The 27,618-nt window shown below is 49.5% G+C and overlaps 3 protein-coding genes across 10 annotated transcripts; all 3 read left to right on the top strand.

Moving 5' to 3' along the window:
- Positions 1–8: 8 nt before the first annotated feature.
- On the top strand, positions 9–5,668 carry NAT1 (N-acetyltransferase 1). Of its 2 annotated transcripts, XM_068772062.1 has the most exons (10): positions 9–178; positions 321–596; positions 674–1,405; positions 1,515–1,683; positions 1,808–1,911; positions 2,128–2,646; positions 3,237–3,407; positions 4,438–4,687; positions 4,767–4,888; positions 4,957–5,668. In XM_068772062.1, the coding sequence occupies exons 2-10, from the start codon at positions 471–473 to the stop codon at positions 5,017–5,019; spliced, it is 2,256 nt and encodes a 751-aa protein (XP_068628163.1). In that variant the 5' UTR covers positions 9–178; positions 321–470; the 3' UTR covers positions 5,020–5,668. The 2 variants fall into 2 exon arrangements, with proteins under 2 accessions (XP_068628163.1, XP_068628162.1); XM_068772061.1 differs by lacking the exon at positions 9–178 and having other exon boundaries at positions 375–596; positions 5,494–5,668.
- A 2,420-nt stretch (positions 5,669–8,088) lies between these two features.
- Mob2 (MOB kinase activator 2) lies at positions 8,089–17,489 on the top strand. 7 transcript variants are annotated; one of them, XM_068772068.1, is made up of 7 exons: positions 8,089–8,242; positions 8,361–8,551; positions 11,649–11,697; positions 16,140–16,297; positions 16,377–16,598; positions 16,903–17,099; positions 17,173–17,489. In XM_068772068.1, exons 3-7 carry the CDS (start codon positions 11,681–11,683, stop codon positions 17,326–17,328), a joined length of 750 nt encoding a protein of 249 aa, XP_068628169.1. In that variant the 5' UTR covers positions 8,089–8,242; positions 8,361–8,551; positions 11,649–11,680; the 3' UTR covers positions 17,329–17,489. The 7 variants fall into 7 exon arrangements, with proteins under 7 accessions (XP_068628169.1, XP_068628168.1, XP_068628171.1 ...); XM_068772067.1 differs by having other exon boundaries at positions 8,089–8,551; XM_068772069.1 differs by lacking the exons at positions 8,089–8,242; positions 8,361–8,551 and adding an exon at positions 10,086–10,136.
- A 3,425-nt stretch (positions 17,490–20,914) lies between these two features.
- Hip14 (palmitoyltransferase Hip14) lies at positions 20,915–27,274 on the top strand. Its single transcript, XM_068771475.1, has 7 exons — positions 20,915–21,718; positions 23,773–23,940; positions 24,025–24,225; positions 24,306–24,467; positions 24,550–24,712; positions 25,775–26,043; positions 26,358–27,274. Exons 1-7 carry the CDS (start codon positions 21,032–21,034, stop codon positions 26,634–26,636), a joined length of 1,929 nt encoding a protein of 642 aa, XP_068627576.1. The 5' UTR covers positions 20,915–21,031; the 3' UTR covers positions 26,637–27,274.
- Positions 27,275–27,618: the final 344 nt, after the last annotated feature.

Raw genomic sequence — 27,618 nt, forward strand, 5'->3', positions numbered from 1 at the left:
GCAGTAGCGCGCGGCGCACACCGGCCGCAAGACGGACAGCGCGCGGCAGCCGGGGCCCGTGCTGCGCGCCGCGGGGCGGACGCCCGTCCCCCCGAGGCGGCGCTGGGTCCCGCCCTCCTCGCTGCGGCACCACGAGGTGCCCGACGGCGATGCCAAGTACGACGTCATCTTCCGAAAGGTAATCGCCCGAACAATTATTTGTGTGGAGCGACTAGTCTCAATGTCTTCTGTGTCCCCCGGCGTGTCGTCCTCACAGCCCCCCGTTCGATCCGGTTGGCGTACACCCTGTGGGATGTCTCTTGACATGCGGTCTGTTACAGGTGCGCGGCATTCTCAACAAACTCACTCCCGAGAAATTTCAAAAGTTAAGCGATGACTTGCTCGGCCTGGAGCTGGACTCTGACAAAGTGCTGAAGGGCGTGATACTGCTGATCTTTGAGAAGGCGCTGGACGAGCCCAAGTACTCGTCCATGTACGCGCAACTATGCAAGCGGCTCAGCGAAGAGGCGCCTAACTTCGAGCCGCCCGGTCAGCCCTGTACCTTCAAGTTGCTGCTGCTCAACAAGTGCCGCACCGAGTTCGAAAACCGCGCGCAGGTACCGACCTCTAACACTTCCTCCCCACTACGCATCCGCCCGACCGCCACCGCTATACACACCCGTAACCGTTGCAGGCATTCGCGGCGTTCGAGGATAAGGTGTTGTCGGCGGAAGAAGAAGAGAAGCGGCACCTCGCCAAGTGCAAGATGCTGGGCAACATCAAGTTCATCGGCGAGTTGGGCAAGCTGGAGATCCTAGCCGAATCCATCTTGCACAGATGCATACAAAATCTGCTAGCTCGGCGCGCAGCCGCCGAGCACCACGAAGATCTGGAGTGCCTGGCGCAGCTAGTGCGCACGTGTGGACGCGTTTTGGACTCGGAACGCGGGCGCGGCCTCATGGACCAGTACTTCGCGCGCATAGAAACGCTGTCGGCGTCGCGCGAGCTGGCGCCGCGCATCCGTTTCATGCTTCGCGACGTGGCCGAGTTGCGGCGCGGCGGCTGGATGCCTCGCGCCGCCGTTTCGGCCGAGGGCCCCGTGCCCATCCACCAGCTGCGCGGCGACGACGAGCCGCCGCGCCGCGAGCGTGAGCGCGACCGCGAGCGCGAACGCGACCGTGACCTCGACTCGCTCTTCCGCGGCGGGCTGCGCGCGCGTCCCCTCGACGACGTGCTCGCCGGCCTGCAGCTGCAGCCGGGTGCGCCGCTGCCCGCCGACAAGCTCTTCGGCAACGGCTTCGGCGCCTCGCGCGACGCCTTCCGCCAGCGCTCGGCGCCCGGCTATTTCCCGCGAGCGCACCAGCACCCCCACCCGCACCCGCATTACAAGCACCACGCCGCGCAGTCGCAGGGCGCGGCCGGCAAGGTATACACACATGTGTAAAGTGAAGCTTTCTGTTGGTGTTGTTCATTTAGATGTTATTTGTCGAGATCGAGTCAAGGAACAAGGACCTGCCACTCTGAACCGTTTGCAGGAGGGCGGCGCGCGCGGCGGCGGCGGCGGCAAGGCGCGCGCGTCGGCGGGCGCACTGGGCGCGCTAGCCGACGTGCAGATGCGGCCCGCCGCCAACTCCCTCATGTTCACCGCCAACCGGCTATCGCGTCCCACGCACCATCACCAGCCGCTCGCACCCGTGCAGCAGAGTACGTATGCACGCGCACGCCAGCGCACGCCACGCACGCCACCGGTGCATTCGTAACAACTCGCGCGTATTCATGATGCATGTGTTAACGCGCACAACCTTGACCGGTTGCGTTTCCGTTGCAGACGTGCTGAGCCCGGCGTTCGCGAGTGCGCCGCTACTGCTCAAGGAGCCCGCCATCACTATCAAGTCGGCGCCGGACAAGAAGGACAAACCGAAGAAAGATAAAGTAAGTCGCGGGCCGGTGACGCGCCCAGGGCGCTTCGTTCGTATCGTTGAATTACTAATTGTTTTAATTAGACATAAAACCCTTTTGGTTAGCGATTATGTGTGTTAAACATTGAGTCTGTTACTCGAATTACATTATTTATTTGTTTTGGTGAACGTGAGGTTAACATTCGATATGAACGCGGCCAGTAGCACACGAATATGTTTTCGTTCGCAGGGCTTGAGCAAGGAGGAAGCGTGCCGCCTGGCCGTGGAGGCGACGGACGCGCTGGCAGCGGCGGGCGGCGTGCGGGCCGGCCACGAGGACGAAGAGCTGACTGCGCCGCACGTGCAGCGCCTGCGCGACCTACAGCTGCCCGACAAAGTGCTGCGGCGCGTGATCGCCGCGGTGCTGGAGCACTCGCTGAGCGCAGAGCTGCCGGCCAGCGAGCAGGGCGCTGGTGGCGAGGGTGCGGGTGGCGCCGTCGCGTTGGCTTCGGCAGCTTGCGGCGTAGTGCGCGCCGTTAAGCGCGCGACGGTGGGCGAGGCGCTACGAGCGCTGCTGCACGCGCACGCGGCGCATGCTCGCCTACCGGTTCTGCTCGCGCACGCCGCGCTCCAGAAACTGGTCAGCCTGGCAGAGGTTGGCGCATGGTGCGAGGGTGGCCAGCATTACCCCTTGCTGCTGGAGGTGCTGGAGCAGCTGCAGGCACGCGTCGGACCCGATCGTCTGCATCAGCTATACAACGAGAGCAAGGTGACGATCTCCTCCCTCCGCTTGCACAACAAATAATTCAATAACTTTCGAAACACCTGAACAAAAAATTACCACATTTTCTAAAAAAAAAAATGGCAGGCGAGTACAAGTGGGGTTTGAAGAACGTCGGTCGAAATTGGCGTCGGCGAGACACCGCCACTGAGTCAGTGAACAGTTAGTTAAGACTCGCCTAGCCACCGCTTGCTCACGCCAACGACTTCGCCGCTCGCAGTGAGCCCGCGCCCCGCGGGTTGATCTCTGTGGGTGTTTGCAGCTCCTTCACTCTCAACGATGCTTGAGTCTATCCGATGAAAATTAATAACTTCTAGGACGGTATATTTGAAAAATCATTGCATATGTCCATAGACACGCGACGAAAATCGTTCCTAATTGTTGCTAAATTGGGCTTACATTAAAAAGTTGCTTCAATTTTATGTATTGTGTGGCAATAGATTCTGTTTCCGAGAAATACAAATCTTTACAACAAGTGCTAGTTAGCCGAGAAGAATATAAATATTTTAGCACACATTTGTCCCGCCGACAAGGGCGCGCGGGTGGCACGCGGAGTAAAGTGCGGTGTGTGTGTGCAGATCAACCTTTGCGCGTACGTGTCGGAGCGCTGCGGCGGAGCGGCGGGCGCGCTGGACGCGCTGGAGGCCCGCGGGCTGGCCGCGCTGGTGCCGCAGCTGCGCGTGCGCGCACAACTCGCGCGCCAGCTGGCCAGCGAGCCCGCGCCGCTTGCTCTCTACCGTTGGATTAAGGTACCACCTCGAAGGTCATACTACATAGTATTCCTTACGCGGCCCACTCTGACAGAATTACTGTTTTAGTGAAAATAGTATCAAGAATGATTGGGAGATGAATTGCTGCAAGTTGAGATTTTTTTTAAATGTAGACCTTCATACAGACAGGCTGGGGTACAAACTTGGCTCAGTGGCGTTTGTAGTCAACAAAAATGAGAAGTCGCGGGTGCTGGAACAGCTCGCATTTCAACTACTTTCACAATATTACGTCTTGTGGCATACTACCATGGGGATTGCTATTTATGCCATTTACAAATGTGATGTGTGGCAGTGTATTTAAAAATATTGGCTAAAACTTCTCAATACTAAATGCATTGCATGATCACAAAAACATTTCCCATTTGTTTTTGCTTGAATATCAGAAGCAAAAATATAAAGAAATTATAATATGTAAACACTCTTACAATAGTATTCTAGATAATGCACAGAGTGCTTCTTTAGCTAAATTTAAAAAATGTCAAAGAATATTTTTGCGCTATGGGACACTACACTGTAAACGAGTTCATAGAAGATAGCACGCCTTGGGAATGATGTGTTCGTTCTGGGCTATTTCAAGGTTTATTGACTCGATGTTAATGCTTTTTCATGCAATGTGCGTGCCCCTACTTTGCCTTCGTCTCTTGTGTGGGATTGTGCTCGGAGTGGTGGAGTGATGGCAGGGAGATTGAACTGGCTATTTCATCGACTATGTATGCCTCAAATGTTGCTGTGTGTGAGAGTTGTGAGTGTCAAAGTTATTTAAAAATACTCTTTTAATGCAATATTTCCTGAGGGGATTGGCTTTTCGCTGAACTACAACTCTATTTTATTGTAACGCGGCGAGTTCGTTCGTTAAGAATTTGTGAGAAGAATCACTATTCAAAGATACCACTCATTTTGCCAGAATAAAAAAAGAATACAGTTTTTACTTATTACGGATAAATTAAAAACTAGGTTTCCTAACAGTGCCCTTTGGTTTAAATGGGAAATTTTCGTTGTTGTTGTTCAGGCCAACGTAGAGCCGGCGGTGCGGCACAACGGCGCGTTCGTGTCCACGCTGGTGGCGCTGGTGGCGGGGCACGTGACCGCGGCGGCGGGCGCGGCAAGCGGCGCGGACAAGGCGGCGCTGGAGCGGGAGAAGGCGCTGGCCGAAGGCTACGCCCCGTTGCTCACGGCGCTGTTGGAGGGCCGTCCGGACCTACAGCTGGCCGCCGTGTACGCCGTGCAGATGCACGCGCACGCGCATCGCTACCCCAAGGGTGAGTGGTTGGCCGCGTGACAACTCTTCGCTCGCCACACGGAGTTAGTGAACGTTGCTGTTGGGTGTACATTGTCCAGGTATGCTCCTGCGGTGGTTCATGTACCTGTACAACCTGGAGGTGTGCGAGGAGGAGGCGTTCCTGCGGTGGCGCGAGGACGTCACCGACGCTTACCCCGGCAAGGGCGAGGCTCTCTTCCAGGTGAGGCATTCGGCCAGCGCCGTCGGCCCGACGGGTGCTCATGTGTGCTCACGTTTTGGTTTGCGCAGGTGAACACGTGGCTGACGTGGCTGCAGCAGCAGGAGTCGGAGGAGGAGGAGGCGGAGGGCTAGGCGCGGCCGGGCTGCACACACTCGCACTGCTTTCCTTTGCGCTCATCTCATATAAATATAATTAAGCCAAATAGTTAACAATACCGACCGGCGTCACGTTTGGCGCGCGAGCCGGCGCCGTCGCTCGCGGCTCGCGCGCTGAATAGGTCAATTTTAGGTTATACTACGTAAACAAATGTTAGTATCTCGAGATAATTTTTTTTAGGCCTTTTACTCGATTTTGATACTTTTTACAAATGTATACAATGTATAGTGTTCGTCTGTACGTATGACTGCACGCCGAGCTGCCCCGCGCCCCGCCGATCCCCCCCGCGCCCCGCCGACCCCGCGAGCGTACTTTAGTTTAAATTGTATAAATATAATTATGGAGAACTTAAATCAATTTCTATTCTAATTATCATGAGCGTTTATTTTAAATACTAAATGGATTTAGTGAATAAACTGTAAGGATGCTTAAATTTCATTGTATTGCAGGTTTTAGGATTTTGTAACTAGATAAATCGAAAAAAAAGCCGATTAATTCCTTGGGCATAAGAAATGTATGTTGATGGAATGATTTGTAATAAAGTTGTGAAGCGATGCGAGCCGAAGAAGCAACTTTGGTCAATATGTATTCATGATGAGAAATAAACTTCAGTGTAATTTATTATTCAAATGGTTTTATTGCAGAACTATGCAAACATTACAATCAGGCACCTATGACGGGCCACCTGCTCCACTACACCTCCATTACACACACAGACACATGGGCTACACTAAGTGAAATTAACAAAATCTTATGAGTTATTATTGGATTCTGTCTTGCAGTTATTGGACACCACTGTGTTCCAGGATCAAGGGAGCTGAAACAAAAATTAACAAATTATACTGTGCCAATAAAAATCACAAAACCCAAATACACTAAAACCTATTTTTGTGCAGAAGAAATGAGACAACAGAAAATAGCTGAGAACCCTAATGAAACAACTAATAATTGCTGAAACATAAACCCGTAACTGTAACTATACAACCTGACAATACACAAACTATCTTGTGGCAATCTGGTTCCAGGTCACTTCTGTTACTTGAAGATCCTACCTCATACTTGTTTAGTTGAATTTTTTCAGTTCCCTTGTAATTGGTGATCAGTTTTAGAAATGACTTTTTAGCTAGACCCTTGTACCTGTTATAATTAATAACTTAGTCAATGAAGCTCCATTTTGATTTAGATTTTCTTTAAGTGCACAAAACACATTTTATTGTATAGATTGCCTTGTGGCCCTAGTAAGTATCTACAACTGTTATTAACAGTGCAGATGTCTGGCCTATATTGGCCTCATTGGTACTCATAGATGATGCTTGTAGTGTTGTCTGACCCTCCCCTTTGAAAATTCTTTTGAACTGCACAATGTACAGAGGAATTATATGCCTGATTGTAATGTTCAAAGGCAGTAGGTTTCATTTGGTATTAACTTTACCCGTAATTCTACAAGGTCCAGAACAATACAGGATGGAGGTGTTATTGTTAAGATACAAAACATAATTTGAAAATTACAAAAAAAAATTGACCAATGAAATATATTTTTCTAAACACAAACTGACCTTAGATTCATGTCAATTACTAAATAAATATTTACATGTACTATGCATTTGAAAATGTGCATACAGAGTTTTAAATATTATATTGTGTTTACATATATGTTGTGTACCATTTACAACATCGTAAATGGTACATAACATATAATGACAGTTATGAATATATCACAAAAATGAGGAAAAACTGAAAAAGTAACACTGAAACAATTAAAATATAATATTAATATTATAACTCTTCTAGTGCCGTGGTTCTGCTACAATGGTGAGAAGTGCCAGAACCAATATATTGGCCCGCACCTCATAGCACTTTACAATTTCCATTGTGGAAGAACTCTATTTCAAAATAAATTGTGAATGTAATAAATAATCTAATTTCATTATAACAGAATTTAAAAAATATAGTCTTTCATGTTAACTCTGTGGGAAACAACCAAGTAGGGAGGTACCAAAATCAACAATAGCAACATTTAAGCTGCAGCATCATTTGCTGTGGCTTAGGGCTCTAATGGAACCTTTTCGAGATAAACTTAAAATAATTGTTCTATATATAATTACGATGAAAAGACATTTTGTAAGAGAACTCAACCTTTACTAATTTCATAAAATTTTATGCCTTTGTAATTTATTTAATTTATAATAGGTAGAGAAAAACTAATGTCAATGTTTTGTTCTCTACCTCGTTTAAAATACACTACTTTATGAAACATATAAATATTTTTTTTCATTTCCCCAAACTAGTAAAACTGAAATTCGTCCAATTATTCTCACATAAGCACATCTTTTTCGCCCAGCACTAAAAGGGTTAAAAACTCAGAACTAGTGGTTACATGACCTGATTAGAGGAGAATTTGTCTGACACTAAAGTATACGACTAAGCTTGTCGCTGCAGTATCGTGTTCTGGTTTACATTCATCTTTCTCTAAGAGGCATGTTGGGCGAATTACGGCATCGCGAGCCGAGGCGGTACCTAGACAGGCTGAATTATCCATGACAAAACTTTATTGCGTTTTAGTTTATCTTAGCTGCCACTACTAAATCTACTGACTGCGACTGCCACTCACCGATTCTAATAGCAAAGCACAGAACACAAAACGTTATTACACTATTTATCGTGTTCTCTCTCGCCTGCCGTTTTTCTTCCATAGGATCTACTCTCTCGCCGAAAGGTAAGCGAAACATTTTTGTAGACAAAAGTCCAATTTAAGAATGAGACGTTGAATTCAACGGTGTGTTCCCCGCTTGTATATTCGATTGGGATTATAACCTATAATTTATATTTTTGACATTCATTGTGAGTAATCGATGCCGATAGTTCAGCGCAGTAATATGTTTTATAAATTTAAAATTATTATGTTTGAAAATATAATCTTTTAATGCGAGACTTATTTTTAAAATAATTTATTTGTTACAAAGGAAACAAAATAAATTACTGATGGAAATTTCCAATAAAATACTCTGTTAAATTTTTGTGTTGCCATTTTCGGGCAGCCCTTACTAGTTAACGTTTTACGTTTATCGTAGGTTTTTAGAGAAACCCTGTAAATATTAGTTAGCCCAAAATGAGTAGCAATATATTTGTGTTAAAAGTTGTTGTGAGTTTAGAGCTATAGTTGCAACGTTTGCCTATTCTTTTCCTGCAGCAAATAAGGTGTTGAACTCGCGCAATATGGCGAATTAAGCTCAGCTGCTATAATGAAAATTGAGAATCTTTTGTGACTTTTGTGACACGCTCTAGTTAGCTTTAAATAATTCTCATCAATTTACAGTTACTCTAATCCGTTCGATATCATTGGCAAAGGTGATGGGATTATACGCGAGCCCGTGCAGCTAGGCCAAGAACTAGTGCGAGGACGTAGGCGAAGAGTGTTCTCTTTTTGTTCGCAAGCGAGTCGAAGACATTTGGCAAGCTGGAGCGGCTCCCGGAGTATCTGCGCGACACCGTCGACTGGTTCATGGGGTGAGCGTTGTCTTTTCTATCTGTTATGGCCACCACACATCACAGTGCACAGCTTTATATTTGCCCTATAGAAAAACATTGTAAAGAAAGTAATTAAGAAAGAAGAATTGGCTCGTCGAGCAACGTTTTGGATACGACGCTAAGGTTAATTTCAATCTTGAAAGTGACATTATCTTTTCCCCCTCTAGAATTGGTTTCAATAGTTTTATACAAGGGTTCCATCTAACCTAATTTAGTTTTTCGAAATGATGTTATTGTTTGTGAAAACAGTTTGAGATTTTAATTATTTAGACTATTAACATAGGTCCCGGCTAAATACTCACTAGAATGAGATTAAGCTTGCTAGCAGGGTAAAACAATCTAAAGGATTATTTAGGTTTCTGTAATAAACAAGATATAACCTTACATCATCTTCCATTCTTTATAAAATCTTTCTATCATATATAGTCCATTAGAAGTATGTTCATAATCAGAATTACAGCCAGCTCTGTTATAAGACAACTGATGTTGCCGTATGTTCATGGGTGTACATGGGTTTGTTACGGGATAATGTGCAAAGGATTGGGCCTTGGCCATGGTCGCTGATGCTTGCATAGTGAGCTCCTGCCATGTATTAGTTTCTCAACTATTGTATAAATGACAATCACAATGTGTTAACCTATTAACAAATTTAAAATATTGTTCTTATATAGCAAACACTTTTTTTGGTGTTTTGAAGTGTGAATAGAAATCTAAATAACAAGTTGAGTATTTACATAAATAGTTTTCCGGCCAGGTGACTGTACTGGAAGAGATATTTGGGCCATAGGTAGTTTATAAATCACTTGTTTTCCGTCTAATGTCAGCAAGACCAGCCAAGTTTTGGGTTTAGCCAGTTAAATAAAAGAAAGTATATATTATTTTATTTATTTGTTTATGATTTGCAAATCTACAGCTATGTGAACATGATCAACTCTGTACTAGGCATGACAATGACAAGTTTTCATTTATGTAGAGGATTGTGTAGTTATTAAAGCCTTATTTCACAACACACAATGCACAGCCACTACAATTTTATTCATTTGTTATTTATTAGAGGTTCATTTATCTGTACTGCATCAGGTTCGAACTTTTGATAAATAAGGTAAATAAGCCAAATTGTTACTCAGTTACTGTCCTAAAACCTTCAACTGTACGAAGTCTAGTCCCTGTGTATATGTGTCAGCGTGTGCGTTGCACACATGAGACGTTCGCGTGTGTGCCGTGCGTGACGCGGTGCGGTGCAGGGTTTGGGCGCGGGGCGCGGGTCCGGGGCGCGGGGAGGTGGGGCGTGTGATCGCGCGCGTGACGTTGCTCGCGCGTCGGCTTACGAGGTGGCCGTCGCGGCGCTTGCTGCTCCGACGCCGCGGCGCAGGTGCAGCGTCGGCAGTCGGCCGCCGCGCACGCCCGCGAGCGCCGCGTGTCGCCGTCCGCGTGCTGCGAGTCGCCGCCGCCGCCCGGCCGCCATGCTGCGCCGCGGCTCGCGCCGGCTGCTGCGCCTCAAGTACCACGTGCCGCCCGCCGCACTGCCGCTCGACCTTGACGACACGGTCTCGTGCTTCTGCAGGTGCGCCTTCACTCGTGTTCCGCCCGTCGACAGCGTCAGCCTCCAGCTCCCGCCGCCGCCACCTCCGCCGCCGCCCGCCGTTCACGACACGTCGTCCGCGCGCACGCCATTCAAATACTTTCGAATTTTCCGCCGCGGTCGATTCGCTGTAAGATTAGTCAGACGCGAGCCTTGCGACATTGTGTGTAAACAGTCGAGTAGGGGCGAAGGGGGGGGGGGGGGGACGCGGGTCGGGAGCGCTATTGGCGAAATCCGCGCCGCTTATCGGTGTTATCGGCTCACCTGCGCGACGTCATGCCGGCACCCCGCTCCGCTCGCTCGAGTGGGGGCCGCCAAGCGTGCGAGTGCCGATTGCCTCCACTTGACTCGCCACTTGCGGCGCACGCGCAGCCCCGCTGCCCGCGCCCCGCGCTACCCCCATTCTCTCGTTAAATACTGTTCGCAACGTGCACGGCACAAGGAGACTTGCGGGATAAACTGTTCGTTTTTGAGAGCACTAATTCGTAAACCCGTTGCGGCTGCGTTCGCATGCCTCGATACGATGAGCACGTCGACAGCACTGTCATCATGACAGTTACGGACTTCAACTTACTTTTGCCGTGTGCCGATCGCGATGGAGGAACTCGAGGACTTGAATATAAGCCGTTGCTATGGCCATTGTCGATTGCTGCACGTGTGCCGGCGCGGTCGTGACCTTGGAACCCTGCGGCTATTGGCGGCGCCGCATAACGCCGTGGATGCGCCCGGAGATCCGCGTGTCTTTGGGAGCCGCTCCGCGCGCCCCGCGCTCCGGCGCCGCGAAGCCGCAGAGATGTAGCAGCGCACCTAATTGAATAAGTCACTAATTGAATAAGGCGGCACTAAAAATAGAAGCGCACGGCAGTCGCCGGAGAGCCGCGTGCGAGCCCGCCGCCCCGCGCCGCCCCGCACCGCCCCGCGACGTCATGCAAGCCTTCACGGCCACGGTGGCGGTGCGGCTGAGCTGTTGGTGAGTGGGCTGCTCCTCGCGCGCCTCCACCGTGACACAGTCGGAGGCCTCTTCTCTAACATTCTCTCTTTTAGACATTGCGCATTGCTCTGCACATCGTGCACAAAACTATGGGCGCGATCCACACCAAGCAACCTCTAGGAAATGTTTATAAACAATTATGTACAAGGAAAGTGCACGCGTTCACGGGCCGACCCCGGCCGGGCCGGCGTTCGGTCCGCGCATAGCACCCGGGGTGGCCGAGAGCTCGGAGCGCGTGGCCGCACGTGCATTCGCGCGGTAGTACTACGTATATATAATATACACATCTCACAACTACCCTCACGCGAGTTCATGTAGTCGTTACAACTGAAGCTGCCGCGCGGTGTGCGTTGTGAGAACGGGAGGCACACACGAGGCACACACGAGGCACGTCGTCTATCGGATCCCGCGGCGCATCGCCTCGTGTGAGTGTTGCGGTGAGATGCTCGAGCCGAGCGAGCGGCTTGCGGCCCGGCCACTTACGCGCGCTGTTATTGTTGCAGGTGAGTGCGGCCCGCGCCCCCGCAGGTCGGTCATGCTGGACTGCCTCTGGTAAGTCCCGCCCTCCTCACCCTGTCTGGCTTCGCAGTGGCTTCGCGGTCGCTTGTCGCGCGGTTACTGACGTACACCCTTCGAACCTCGAGCTTCGGCAGCGACACTTGGAACGCGTTGTTTCTTGGCCTGCGAGCTTTCATCATAAGTCTGATTTCTCTTTAAATGAAAGACACTTCTTGAACACCTGAAGATTGTTTATTTCCCCAACAATATAAGAGCGCTTATTTGCGACCAGTGCAGGCGGGACATCAGCTGCCCGGCGAAGCAAGCGGCGTGCGCCCGCTCCGCAAGTGGAAAGTCTCCCCGCGTCCGGCGCAGCACGGAGGCGCTTGTAGCGTGGAGGTGTCGTTATTTTTAACGGTACAAGGTTATGACAAATCGATAGGATGTCGTCGTTCAATGTCACGTCACGCGGCATGCGAGCGGCGCGGTCGCGGGCCGAGGGGCGCAGCGCCGGTGACGTAGGCTCGTGCCTTCGCAGGCTCTGGCTTATCATCGTCCCCCGTGACAATCATCGCGTGAATGGCGCCGCTGCTGCGATCACCGCCGCGGGCGATGTTCTGCCCCAGCGTCGAGCAGTCCCTTGTTCACGCGTTATCGAGGCTCCGTAACGAGCGGGGCGAGCGCGTGCAGCGGCGGCGGGTCGGTACCTCCGCGTCTCGTGTATTTGTTTGCGTAACGCGCTCGCAACGCGCGGTGTCCGACTACTTTACCAATAGTATTTTGCGGGCGGCAAGCGGCGAGCGGCCGGTTTGTTGCGCTATCAGCACGCGGCGCGCGGTTGGCGGCGCGTCGTGTCTGATAAAATCTTCGATCCAAAAAAAAAAAAAAAACACAGGATTCCTTTCCTATGGGCATTTTAATTTTTTACTATGTATATGTCGGAGCTTCCGGTATAAACACAGACGAGCTAAATATTGAGCAATTTACTGCGCCGTCCTGCGAGCCTTGTTTTTGGTTTTGAGATAAACAGAGTGGAGAGGAAGCTCTAAGTTTTGCAAGATTCTTGCCTTTCGGAGGAAGAACAGGGAAATAAAGAATTGCTACCCACTAAAGGTCCCTCGGCGGAGTCTCATCCCAAGACGGATTATTCATTATAGCGTTACGAGGCACTGTGACGGGCTCTGATGGAGTCACCGGGTATATTGTAGTCTGTCTCGGGATATGTGGTGTTCACGCCACCGCTTTAGCTACCTCGCAAAGGAAGGCTATAGCGCTTTAGGGCGACGACTTGCACAGCGCGGTCGACACGATTGCGAGCAAGGAAAGGTCCTACCGCTCTGCGCCGCTTCCGCCGCGTGGCTACCGCGAGTTCACGGGTCGGCTCGCTACCGGTGCTCTAGCAGATGACGCGCGTTCCGAGCGATATCCTGGCTGCATTGCAATCACCTAGTTCTAACAGTGGCAGAGCGACGCAGCGCAGTTATGTTGCAGCCACTTGTGTTCGTTGCTTGCAGGTAACGCGATCTTACTTTATGCGCCTTAAAGTCAACCCGACATTCCCGTCGCAAGGAGACATCCGCATCGCCATCAGTTCCGCTAAAAGCTTGGCAATGCTCTTCTCGCAGCGCAGCCTCTCCCTCTCTCAGTTTCGATTACGCTCGGATCGCGGGGAATCATAGCCAACGAACTCATCTTCAGTGTGTACGTCAAGGGCGCGAGGATGTGCAGCCTTCGTTCTCGGCTATAATGGCAGTCGAGTATTTTTACATTGTGGTAGTAAAATAAAAAAAATCTTGTGAAATAAAGCCCATTGGCGCGTTCGTTATGAAGACCTCCATGTTGCCTTGGAACTGCTGATGACGACCGCGCGCGACTCATTACTTTAGCTCGGTCGCTCAGCACACGAACCGACTGATCAATCGCGGGGACGCCGCCGTCAGTCACACTAGACGTTGTTGGACTCTCCTGCGCCACGTTTTCCGACTGACGCTGCGAAACGGTACTCCGCTGCTGTTGTTAGTTGTTGGCAGGGCAACGGCCGAGTGGAAGTTCGGACCTCTCGGGCATCCTTGTGTCCGAATGCTAAGCGGGTATTATCGGGCAGCAGGCCCGAGCCGAGATTCTCTCGGGTCCCTTGAGCGTATTCATCCTGTACAGCATCTGCTGAAGCGATCTAGCGAGGAGCCGTGCGGCGGCGCGCGACTGCCGGTACTTGTCTTGTACTGCTGCTGCTGTTTCATTGTGTATTCATTTTTAAATTCCGAGTAATACGTTTCGTATAATTCGATAACTTCGGAAAGGTACAAAGTATTTTGTATTGTGTTAATATAAAATTATTTTTTTCTTTTGATTTAAATATACGCAGTATAAAAACGCGTTCGCGCTTATTACCGTCTATCAGTGCGGTCACGTGCCGTCTGGAATCGTTAACTCGCTGCATCGCTGCGTCGCTGCATCGGCCCCAGGCCGCGGGATGACGATCAGCGATCGGGCAGCACTATACCGCAGGGGGAGGAGGAAGCTCGGCTCGCGAAAAGTAATACTTTAATAGGAAACGAAAAGTGGGCTTCCGGTCCGCTTTCGCTCGTGCTGTCGTTTGAAATCCATTAAAGAAAAGACACAATTCCCCGAGCAATTGCTCTTCCGAACGGACAAAACCTCTCGCCATCAACCTGCCGACGAGGACGGCTTCGACCTGCGTCGCGGGTGGCGGTGGCTCAGCGGGTCGCAGCGATGACGTAGGAGCTGCGGCGCCGGCGACCTTCGCTCGCTGCGGCGCAATCGATAGGCACCTCGCGCCCCACGCCTCCACGCCCCACGCCCCACGCGGTGCACGACACGCGAAACACTGCTGCCTCATAACCAATTAGTGAGAGCGATTATTTCTACTTAAGGAAGGGTCCTCGTGCGAACCGCGAACATTGCCAATTACAAATGACGTCGCTTTTTATCATATCCTACACATGTCGAGGGCTAGTTCGTTCAGTGAATCGCTAAGCTATTACATGAAACCATTGAATCCAAATCGCTCGCACCACTTGCGGAGTGTCGCTGGCCGCCGGAGCGCGTGGCCGCGCGGCTCGGTACGCAATCTCACCGCGAGCAGTTCGCAGCGGTGCTCGCCGGCGACATCGCTCCCGCGGTGAACGCGCGCGGCTTTCGGCTCCGCTGCAGCGCGCCCGACGCGGAAGCGATGCGATACCTTGACCCGGTCCGCGAGTGGGCGCGCTGCGCTACATTCGGCGCGGCCGTGCGTTGCCGGGCTCGTGCCTACGTGCGGGCGAGCGCTGCGCGAGCGGCGCCGCGTGCGACAGAGACAGTCTGACATGTTGCAAGTATCGCGGCGGGGCGGAGCGGGGCGGCGGCGAGCGCCTCGCGGGTCGCGGGCAGTCGTCGCCGCGATGTGTCACGCGGTGGTTCTCGGCGTGCTGCTCTCGCTCCCTTCCTATCTGTATTCAGCAGTACCGTCCAGGTGAGCTGCGTCGTCGACGTCGAGTGCATTCCGAAGTTAAGCCAATAGTAATCTAGTGTCGAGTGGTGCTCGCCGCACGATACATTGCGCGGCGCACGGCCGGGGCGCGGTGTCGCGGCGCGGGGAGGCGCGCGCCGCCCGCCCGCTGCCGCCGCCGCCGTCATGGACCGCTGTCTGGAGATGCTGCTGCTCTGGCTTTCGGTGCTCGTCGACAGGCTGCTCGGGAAGTTAGTACCGACGCACATTGCTATGTCCGCGGCGCGCCCCGGTACTCGTCCGGCTCTGTTCGCTTTCCTTTTTCCTGCGTGCGCTCGCTAGCCGCCCGCTCGCCGCCCGTCTCCCGGCCGTTCCTTGCGAGCCGCTGTTTTTCTGGAACTTTCCGATTTTGGGCAGCCGCGTGCCCGGCGGTGCGCCGATTAGCAGCGATGACGTCGTCGCAGCGGCAGCTGACTAACGCGGGGTTTTTCCATCACCGAGCAAGCCGTGTTCAGTAGCAACGTTTGGCTTGCGTCAATGGCATCTATGGCAGCTCGCGCGTACACACCGCGAGCCCGCACGCGTCCTGCGCGTCTAAGCGAGCACTATTGTTGTTGAATACGTCGCGTGCCCTCATTATCTGATGACCCGTTGCCTCTGTACTCGAATTGTCCGACAAATCTCGACGCACCTGAACGCACGCGCAGCTCGCTTGTAAATCATTATTGAAAGCAATTTTTCTCTAATTTGTTTTTCTGGTTGAAACTCTGATACTAAACGTTTGTTGAGCTTCGGCGTCAAACGCACTGTTTCATCCACCTCGACCGGCTGCAGACCGGCACACCGACGCACCGACGGGCAGCTCTAAAGCTCGGTTGCTTCGTGGAAGACGCGCTGTGAATTTTTAAACAACAAACAGATTTTAAACTACGATTCGTTGCAACCGAACGCTAGATAAAAAAATTAAATAATGATGCTCCTGATTTTTAATTTCTAATACTTTGGCTTTAATACTCCGCGCGAGTCTGACCGATGCGTGCTGTTGCAGGAAGGCGCGGCGCAAGGAGCGCGAGGGCGAGCCGGCCGGGGACCCCAAGCTGTACCTGCAGGAGGCATTGCTGGAGCGCAAGCTGCCCGAGTTGGACATGCGGCAGTTAGTGGAGCTGCCGCGCGGCCTGGACTACAACGAGTGGCTAGCGTCGCACAGTCAGTATCGCGCGGGGTGGCCTCGGCCGACCGAGTGCGTTTGAGTTGAGTTTGCTAAGGGGGTGCGTCGTGTCCGCAGCGCTGGCGCTGTTCGAGCACGTGAACCTGCTGTACGGAACGGTGTCGGAGTTCTGCACGGCCGCATCCTGCCCCGACATGACGGGCCCCGGCGCGCGCTCCTACGCCTGGTACGACGAGCGCGGCAAGAAGACGCGGGTGGCCGCGCCGCAGTACGTCGACTACGTCATGACCTTCACGCAGAAGACCGTCAACGACGAGACCGTCTTCCCCACCAAATACGGTGAGTCGGCTGCACGCACATACACGCTATGCAGGATCAGCCGAACCATTGGCCGGCGGGTCAACTTACACTAGCAACTCGACTTCTCCGATAACATTGGTTAATGCATAACTAAAAGCAATCAGCTGTCGCTTGTTGAGATTTGTTTGTAACGTGTACACCAAGCCGCGCATGGGCCGCCTAACGGAACCAAGCGGAGCGGAACGAGCGCCGCCGCCCCGCCCGGTCCCGCTAGCGGAACGCGCAACGGCACCGGCGCCCCTTCGCCCCGTCGCCGCACTGACGGCCGCGCGCGTGTTCGCAGCAAACGAGTTCCCCGCGCAGTTCGAGAGCGTGGTGCGGCGTGTGCTGCGGCTGCTGTTCCACGTCGTGGCGCACCTGTACGCCGCGCACTTCCGCGAGCTGGCGCTGCTGCGCCTGCACGCGCACCTGCACCTCACCTTCGCGCACCTCACCGCGCTCGACCGTCGCTTCGCGCTCATCGACCACAAGGAAACCGAGGTGAGGCCGCGCGCCTCCCGCGATGCCCGGTACGGCTCGGGCGGGACGCGCGCTCACCGCGACCGGTGTGTAGGTACTGCGGGACCTGGAGGTGGCGTTGCGGCTGACGGAGCCGTCGGGCGCGGCGGCGGGCGCGGCGGGGGGCACTGCGGGCAGCGCCGGGGGCGAGGAGCCCGCGTCCCCGCGCCGCCGCTCGCCGGTGGTCAGGCAGCCGCTGGCGTCCGCGTGACTGCGCGACCCGCGCGACTTCGCCTTGTTGACTCTGTTGTAAATATTTAAATCTGTTAAGTAGTTGTAGGTGATTACGATTAGTTAATAAATTTGTGATTGCTTTGGTTGTAAATAAAAGTGATATTTGTTTAACTAATAAACTGAAAGCTTTATCCCTGACTTTTGTTTGGATCCGTTCGTCCGCGGAGAGTCGGTCACCTTTGCCGAGCGTAACGACCAAATGAAAACATCAGACGGAGACTCGCTTCGCGCAGTCGTCCTCGGCCTCCGGAGCGCTTCCTTCGGCGCTGTTTGCATCCGGGCCCGCTAAAACATTTCGTCGCTACCTCCGACAATGCCAGGATTATAACTATAAGGGAAGAGCTCATTTGCACATTACCCGGACCCGTTTATGACTTGATGCCCAGGATAATTTTCTATACACCGTTTGACTACTGGACAGTTGAGTTGGCCGGCTTGAGGTAGAAGCTAAGGATTGTTACCAAAAACAATGCACCGGGCGTCGCAGGGACTCAATATCAAACAGTGGCAAGTACCGGAGGTGCTCATTCACCTCGATCACTGCCTCAATGATACCCGTCGGTTTAAAGGATTCGTGCAGTGTCATCCGCACACCTGTCATTCCGAAACAGCTGCGTCAGGTGAGTACGGAAGATGAACAACTCGAGCGATAGCCACCGCGCGCCACCACGCGCCACCACGCGCCACCACGCTTGTTATTGTTACTTGTTATTGTGGCCCTATTGCAGTTAGGCTCAGCTTCACACCCTGTCGGCGACTACTCGACAAACTATGGACTAATCGACAAGGCTCGTAAGTGATCAGTTAGTTAGATTAGAATTTAAACGATTAATATTTGTTGAGCGCAGAGCGGGCGGCGGAGTTTGGGAACACGAGCGTGGCTCTACAACTGGAATGTCAACCGCCGGGCATTGCTCTCACCGCTCGTGGCTCGGCGCTGGCGGTGTCTTCGCTGTGTACGGGTCGAAATGGTCTCTCCTCTAAAACGCAGAATGAAACTAAAAACTTGATATGCAAAAATTGAAGACTTCCGGGAAAAGCGGAAAGTCTTGAACTTTACAGCGAATAAAATTATATTAAAAGTGTCTTGCACAGAAGGAAATTGATTTAGCATCACATAGTTTGATATATTACAATGACGGCCTTCAAGTACTGGCACAAAGAATATTATCTGAAAATGTCATTTTTAGGCAATCCTTTTTTAAAAAAAATTCACCTGATGGCGGTAAAATTAGATTAAGTGGAACCTTAAATTAGTTTGAGTAGCAGCAATTGCTTCGCACTTGTGTGGTCACTTTACAACTGCGGTTAGGTTAGGCTTGACCGAAAATTTAAATATCACGCAAACATTTGTTTATCGCGCTATCGAGTTGTACATTATAGACCGAAGTGTTAAAGACGACTAACAGATCCGGCCGCTCCGATAGCGCACCTGCAGTGGTCTTCATATGGGATTCAGTAGTGTAATGGGATCTAGGATTGCGGGCTCATAGAACAAAGCAGGTCACTCCCTCATTTAGATTCTGAAGACAATAAGGATGAAATGAACAGAGCTTTGCTGAAACAGTTCGCCAGAAGCGAGCACCTTGCCAACCTGTTTACAGATGACAAAAATTTCGACATCGAAGAATCTTGCATTCTCCAACATTACAGAGCACGCTACCGGTTCTGCGGAAGCCCACATCACCATTTTCGCAGAAGAGCGTGGTCATCACCCGTCAACGGTGATGATTTAGATAACAGTTTCGTACTATATGGCTACCGAATTACATTACTGTAAGAAAAGTGTAAAAATCTGTGCGAAAGTTTATCAAGACTGTTTTTCTAGTGAAAGGCCAGAAAGTAACACATACACCTCGATCTCTTTGGAGAGCTGCGAGGCAGACTTACGTCTTTCAGCAACAAGTCATCAAATTATTGATTTCCTCAAACATGAGGATTGGCTTTCCTCCAGTCCCCATCTTAATTCTTTGTATTAAGAAGTACAGCTGACTTGGGGACTAAAGTCGTAAAAACCTGGATAGTCTTTCCCTTTGAGATAAACAGTTACCGAAATAGATATGAATATGAAAAGTATGTAAACATGGCCTCCGTTACAGTTTTATGTGTATGCATGCCATGCCTGTAAGAGTATGGCTACAAATAATACACGAGTTAATTATCATTCAATAAAGCCGAGATGGACTATACACTATAGGACGCCAGCCCTCTCCCGCCGGCTTCGAGCGGCACAAGCGTTGCCTTCTGTGAGAGTAATTAAATAAAATCCTTTAGTATAATGTTTGTCTTGACAAAAAAATATTGTGGCCAAGTTCTGCACTTATAAGCTGTACTTTATCATTTAAATAAGCATTTTAACAAAGGCCCCTCAATCCCAACTTGCGCTGGGAATTTCGAAAGATTTGGTCTTAACTGACCTTTTTTCTGCGAAAAGGAATATTTCTACACCATTTCAGGTCTCTAAACCTTATGATTCAGAAATATCGTGATGAGTTAGTATATAGGTGGAAATCTCTGATATGGATATCATACATAAATATATATGTATAATGTATGTGTGTATATGTATATATTCTCTCAATGCGTAACCAGTTAATTAAAATAAACAACTAATTTTGTAAAATGTATGCTGATTATAGCTGTAAAAGAAAATTGCGAATTTTTGACTAAATACATTGGTCCCATGGACGTTACAGAAACGATCCGCTATTTTGTACATTTAAATAATGATGTGTAAATTAAATAACAAAAAAGGCCATCAAGACGACCGATTTGCCCGGGGGCTCAAAGGCGGGACGCCAACTCTAGAAAAAAGAAATACACAAAAGCACATACGCATCCTTAACTTTTTTAGGTATTCATTCGGCTAAATAAATAATACTTTAAAACACAGTTTTTGTTTTTTTACCCTTTGCTAACTTTATCCAACGGAAAATACAAAAATATAAATATCGCATGGTTGGTGACGAAGTAACAATCTACAAATTTGTATTATCGTAAAGGAAAAAATTGCCAAATGTAGTGAGACGCACACAAGTGACGACTATAAATTATGAAAATGGATAGTGCAAATTATTATATAAACAAAATAAGTAAAGTCTTGTACCATTTTTAATATACACAAAAACAAACAGGCCATCCTCAAGACGGATAATGAACAATTCCTTCACATATGCTACTAAGAATAAATGTAGACATGTGACCGGCCGCATTCTTAACCAAGACTTAGTTAAATATCGCATAATGGCTGTTGTGACGATAGGTCGCAGTTACAAATAATTCCAGTGTATACAATATACATCTTAAAAGCAATATTACATACATTATCTTAAAAGCAATCTCGAGACAGAAAATTAGATTATAATGTTTGAAGCATTGCCACAATATACTGTTACCACTAAAAAATATTTATCGGAGAAAGCTCGTAGATTACCGATCAGCTATGTTGTGGGTTCGAATTTTTAAAAAAAAAAATTTTTAATAGTCAACAATAATTATTTGTCTTTGGCACTAATTTTGAACGCATGCTTAAGAGGGACATGTCAATAAAAGTAGTTCGACGGTGACAGTTGATTTGGTTCGTTATCAATTCCTAAGACGGAGTGTTTTTATATGTTGTGAAGTCAAATAAGTATAAACATCTGCACGATGGCTGCTCCGCCGGGGCTTTCGTAGCTGCCATGTACGACAGCACGTGCGGAGCGGCGGCCAGCGGGCAATGCGGCAAGTCGCAACGCGAAGGCGATGGGCCTCCGACGCGCGAGCCCCCGCCCGTGCCGCTGGAGCGGGACTACAGCGGCTTCGACATTGTGAAGGCCACTCAGTATGGTGCATTCAGTCGCGTCAAGGAGCTCGTGGAGGCCGGCTGGGACGTCAATCAACCCGATCACGAGACGGTCACGCTGCTTCACTGGGCTGCAATCAACAACCGGCGCGAAATTATCGAGTACCTGTTGTCTAAAGGAGCTGCAGTGGACGCAGTGGGCGGTGAGCTGCAGTCCACACCGTTGCACTGGGCAACGAGGCAGGGGCACCTGGAGGCGACGGTTCTGTTAGTGCGCGCGGGCGCCGACCCTACATTGCGTGACGCCGAAGGTTGCGCTAGCCTCCACCTAGCGGCACAATTCGGGCACACGGCTGTTGTGGCTTATCTGGTAGCCCGTGGGGTCAATCCTGACGCCCCTGATGCCGGTGGAATGACGCCGCTTATGTGGGCAGCATGGAAAGTATGCTCTGTGGATCCTGCTAGACTATTGCTGACCTTAGGGGCATCAACTAATCCCGTGGACAATTCTCATGGCAATACAGCTCTGCATTGGGCTATTTTGGCTCGTAACACTACTGCCATCTCTACTCTTATACTCTATGTAAGTTGATATAGAAGACTTCTTTTTATTGTAACATAATTTGATGTCATTTTACATTTTTGCACTTTGCACCAGTGAGTGACATATTACCAAAGATCTTCCTGCCCAGCTTGCATCTTCATACAGTCACTAAGAAATTTTATCCCACAATGTAGTATATATAGCAGGTTGTCATTTTAATTTCTTGCTACTCCATAATAGTATAATTGCAATAGCTTACATGTGTATTTTAAAAATATTTAACATAGCTTTCCTTCAAAGCTTAAATTTCAAGCAGAATTATGCTTAATTATTTAACAAAGAATTTTAAAGAGACTTATTTGCTCCATGTTTTAAATTTTTAAGCTCTAATGTAATGTGTATGTAGCTTAAATCCCCATGGATGTCACAGTCAGTGCATTGCTACGAGTGGTATTTCTAGATTGTTAGAGGTTAGATGAAGAAATAGGTCCTCTAAAAGTTTGTTTGGCCACTTCTTTGATTTGTTTGTTCTTTTATTTTGTTTCCAGGCTCCTATACCTTGAACATGTGAGTTAGATCTCTTTGCTGTGTTAAATGCAGGTGGCTTGCAGTTTTTAAAGTCTGCTTTCTGGTTCTGTCTGTCTGTCTGGTCAATGCTACAGAATTATGGCTTACACACCAACACACCGAGCAATACATAATTAATTATAATTCAGTTATTTCCACAACTTTTGTGTATAACAGGTTTTTCAAATTTCTTGTGTTCCTTTTGAACTTATATATACAAGTATGTGAGGTCAACTTTGGTTATTTTTCTGCATAATACATTTTTTAACTTAATCTAATTCACTCAATATTTTAGGAATTAAGGTGGTTTGCTAAAATACCCTGCTGCTAGATATATCAGTTCTAATTTTAATAGAGTAGGATGAACTGCCTTATGTCCTCTTTCTAGTGCAGTGATTCCCAAAGTGGTCTACGTCAGCAAAAAAAATTTGGGGTCCATGAAATGAAAATGAGGGTCCACAATAGTGGATCTCAACACATACACTGATAGTACCTATTTACTTACATCATACTATTGTATAATATCAAAACATTTACATTATTTATAAAAGTACCTATGAAGTAAAAAATTTACTATATATGTTTATAAAATTGTAAAAGTTGTAGGATGTTGGTATTTGCTTTGTAGTCGCAATACATTTTGAACTTGTGAAAACCTGAGAGTCGCAGTCTCCAGTCTCATCATACCTAGTGGAAAGGGGGTTCAGTGTTGTTACCAATCTCCTAACGAAAAAAAGAAACAGAATGGACATCATTAGCCGAGGAGATTTAAGATTAACCCTTACAAAATTGACGCCAAATGTTGATAATTTATTATTAAAGCATCAGGTTCATCCTTCTCACTAAAAATATTGACTTATTGCTTATGTTATTTTATTTATAGTTTATTTTATGTTTATTTAATGTTACATATATTTTACATAACAGAAATTTTATTTGCAGTAGTTTTAATTTAAATTCAATTAATAAATGTATAAATTAACATGTGTTTTTACTTTATGTTTTTAACACTTAACTTCACTACAGTTAGAAATTTACAGGAAATCAATATCAGGCAAGTAGGGGGTCTACCCAATACGGAAAAACATGGCAAGGGGTCTACGACACAAAAAAGTTTGGGGAACTCTGGTCTAGTGGATATCCTTTGTCTAAGATGAACATTACATGAATGGGTCAATGATTCCTTCCTTCATGGCTGAATTTGGAACCTTCTCCATCTATTTCTTTGGCTAGCGGCTTTTTGTCTATGTGTTGCGAGTTCTAAGTGCAACTGTATTTTGAAGCATGAATCACAGCACGTAGATCTCAAGAAATGCATTTCTAGAAAACTCACACTTGTGGGTGGGAAGGTACATTCCCACATTATTCTGTTATAGCTATGGGAGTCGTGCTCTCTGAGGCTTCCAGGTTAGTGAACAGCTTTTACCTTAACATAGCCTGCAACGTCCCTCTTGTGATGGGCCAACGGTGTCCACTTTCTTCTGGTATCTGTTTCGTATAATGAAAATCTGTATCATTTGTGGCAGGGTAATGCCAACTTGGACATTCCCAACCTGCGCGGAGCCACGCCACTGGCCATGCTGCAGGCCGGCGCAGACACGCTCTGGGTAGGCTCCAAGGTATCCGACAGAGTCAAAGAGCACGCTTTGCTCTCCACCAGGAGAAGCGTTTTTCGGCGATTAACTTATGACAAGGTAATCCGCGCACACAATTCGTGTGTACACGCTTTGTTTCATTAAAACATATTTCACGTTGTTAAAGAACCAATTTTTTTACAGAAGTTCCGCTGGTGGTGCGTGGTGGGCTTGCCGTTTATTGCGTTCTACGTGACCGGGCTCGTGCTCGACATGGACGCCGTCTACCTGCTCAAGGCATTCCTCCTCGTCTGCTTCTACGCTCTGCTCCATTTTCTCAGCAACGCCCTCTTCGACGATGAACTTAAAAATATCTTTCCCCTAAGTGTTTACTTGGCTACGAAGGTAAGGGCAAATGTTTCGGTTGCATACGCGCGTAACGCGCGGAGTGTTCACGCGGCGTGATCGATGCGTTGCGTGCGCAGGTGTGGTTCTACATCACGTGGGTGGTGTTCATCGCGCCCGTGGTTAGCGGCGCGGCCACGGTGGGCTTCTTCCTGTTCTCGGTCGCGCTGTGGTACACGTTCCTGCGCTCGTGGCGTAGCGACCCCGGCGTCATCACCGGCACCAAGCCCGACAAGTTTCGCGTGAGTGCCCGCTCGTCGCACCCTAATGTTGCAATCGCAGCGGTGTCGGGCGGGCCGCTAGTATCCGTGTGCGCCTCCGCAGACCATCATCGAGCTGTCGGAGAGCACCCGCGGTGGTTTCGACCCGGCGCGCTTCTGCTCGGCGTGCCTGGTACGCCGCCCGCTGCGCTCCAAGCACTGCTCCGTGTGCAACCGCTGCGTCGCCAAGTTCGACCACCACTGCCCCTGGGTGGGCAACTGCATAGGTTAGTGGCGACCATTGCTTCTGCCTACTTACAATGGCTTGTGCCTGCAACAAAATAACATCATTGTTGGTTATTACACGGGGCAGGTCGGTGCAGCTGCATGTCCCTCGGCGGGCCAGCATTCCTGTAAACTAAAACTATTAAACCCAGTGGTGTACCACGAACTTTTGCCGCCCGGGGCGATCTCCAGTTTGCCGCCCCTTCTATTATAAGTCAATCAAATAGTGGTTTTTTTATAAATTAATACACATAAATAAATTATTAAGTTATTTAATCAATATTAATTAATACACAGAGTAAATTTTTTTAGACATATGTGTATGCACTCGTAAACATATTTATATAATATCTCCTCTTCTTTCTAGCTTTCATACTAGAAAAATCGTGTATAATGCTCTCAAAATTAAAATTATTTGTAATTTCTTGTTCTATTGGCAATATTGCAAGATTTTGTGGTCTTAATTGACTCATTGTAGAACGAAAATAATTTTTTATCAACTTCAATTTTGAGAAGCTTCTTTCGCAACTACCGACACTGATTGAAATTGTTAAAAAATTTTTTAACAAAATTACAATGTTGGGAACAGAATTTTAATTTATTATTCAAGAAAGAAAATAAATATGAAATGAATATGTTGCTTTTTACAACTATAAGTAAATTTAAAAAATGCCGCCCCAAGGTAAGTGCCGCCCGGTGCGGACCGCACCCACCGCCCCACCCTAGGTACGCCACTGATTAAACCTAAGTAACTAAGCAAACAATTTTATAATTAGTACCTGCTATCGAAGTGACGCTGCACACATATTTAACAAATACTTCCTCCGAGTCCGACCCATTCTGGTACTGAAATATATTTTAATTAATGTGGCGGTCGCGCGAGCGGCCTGCAGGCGCCTCGCCCTCTGGTTGTCTTCACATTTCGGGACCGCTTCGGTTTTGTCGTCACCGGTTCCGCTGCGCAAGCGAGTGTCCGCTGTAGCGTCGGCCGGCACTGCAGCGCGGCGGCGCCTGCACGGGCGAGCCGCGGTGAGCTTAGGTTTAGTGCGTGTCGCTGCTTGCAGGTGCTAAGAATCATCGATACTTCATCGGGTTCCTCGTGTGCCTGCTGATAATGTGCGCGTGGATGGTGTGGGGCGGCGCGCAGTACGTGCGGCAGCAATGTGCGGCGGGTAGCCCGGCGGGTGGCGAGGCGCGCGAGGAGGTCGCCGGCGGTGCGCTGCGGGCGGCGCTGGCTGCGCTGCGCTGCAACGCGTGGCTCACATGGGTCATGCTGAATGCGCTCTTCCATCTCTTCTGGGTCACGGTGCTCACCAGTTGTCAGCTATATCTGGTTAGTGGCTTACGGCGCGACCGCTCATATTTTGATTTTTCTTTTCAATCCACAAATATCAATAAATTTTGAATAGGCGTATCTAAGCGGTATGACGAAGACGCATTTATTTTGAAATAAAACTTGAAACCCATTTAGACTGAGGCGTCCACGCCCCATTTTTCGGTGCTCACCCCTCGATGACCCACCTCGTCGACGGACGGTGCAGACGCCGGATCATCTAGCAGATCGAATGAAAAGAGTCAATTTCATTAGTTTTTCTTGATAAAAAATGAGCCGCGGAGCCGAGCGTAACCGAATGCGTGCGGGTGCAGGTGGTGTGCCTGGGGATGACCACCAACGAGCAACTGAACCGCGCGCGCTACCGGCACTTCCAGGCGCGCGGCGGCCGCTCGCCCTTCACGCGCGGCCCGCTCAACAACTGCGCCGACTTCTTCGAGTGCCGGCTGTGCGGGCTGCTGGCGCCGCGCCGCACCGACTGGGCCGCCGCCGGGCTGCCGGACGACGCGCTCGACGCGCTCGACGCGCCCGACGCACCCGACGCGCCCGACGCCGACACGGCGCCGATGCTGCGCGCGCACCACTTCGTCTGAGCGCGGGCTCTGTCCGCTTCTCCGATCTGCCAGATGTTTAGAGCGCGCAGTGCTCACGCGCTACCCACGCGCTACCCACGTCGATCGGTCGCGTGCAGTGCACGTTTGTGTGTGTGTGTGAGGTTTAATTTGTGTGTGCTCGTTATTTTGGAGGCATCGTCAGGTTACGCGGGCTCGACCTCTTCTCTGCTGTCTTTTATGTAAATTGTTTATTGGCTATCAATGTTGTTTAAATCAAGCGCAGCGCGCCGCTCGCTGCTCGCCTGCCGCCGGTACGACTTCCCTGTGCCCGCCGCGCGCGCCTTGCGTCTTGTTAGATCAAAGAAATAGGATAAGTGATGAGCGAGATGTAGTCGCGTCGCCGCAGGGCCTCGTCGCGACGCGTTTGGTGACCAAAACAGGTGCTTCGTATGAAACCTGTACTGATGTTTCTAATGTTTATATAAAGCCAGTAGATTTGTCGGCACCGCGTCGCTGCGGCGCACTCAAATGATAATTTAAATGAACAAACATTTGTAAGAGCGCCTGGGCACGGGTTCTCGTGGCTCGCCGCTTCCTTTGCGCGTGCGATGCCGTGTAGACTTAAACTGTATTATAAAACGAAACCAAAAGGCATTTTAATTAAATAAAGTTTTAAGAAATATAACCAATTAAGATTTGTCGTGTTATTTGAACGAACTTCTGTCCAAGTTGTAGCGCGGCCACCGTGCCACGGTCTCGGCCGTCAACCGCAGCTACCAACCCCCTGATCGCGGGCGCCGCCCGCTGCAGCCCGCTCCGGCTTTAGATCCAAGCAACGCGCCGCGCGCATACAGCGACATGCCCTCGTATTCTTGTGTACAGTCATAACCACAATATCAACAAAAACACAAACACGTAAACAAAATCAATAATTCTTTTAATGTTTAATTTTTACTGTGAATCGACTGCAACCGAACAGAGGTCCCGCCTGCGTGCCGGCGGAGCGTTTCTCTGTACAGCC

This window comes from Battus philenor, unplaced genomic scaffold, assembly GCF_028537555.1.
Source record: "Battus philenor isolate CCGP_79_NKW_IND1 unplaced genomic scaffold, ilBatPhil1.0.hap1 SCAF_4, whole genome shotgun sequence".
Lineage (NCBI taxonomy): Eukaryota > Metazoa > Arthropoda > Insecta > Lepidoptera > Papilionidae > Battus > Battus philenor.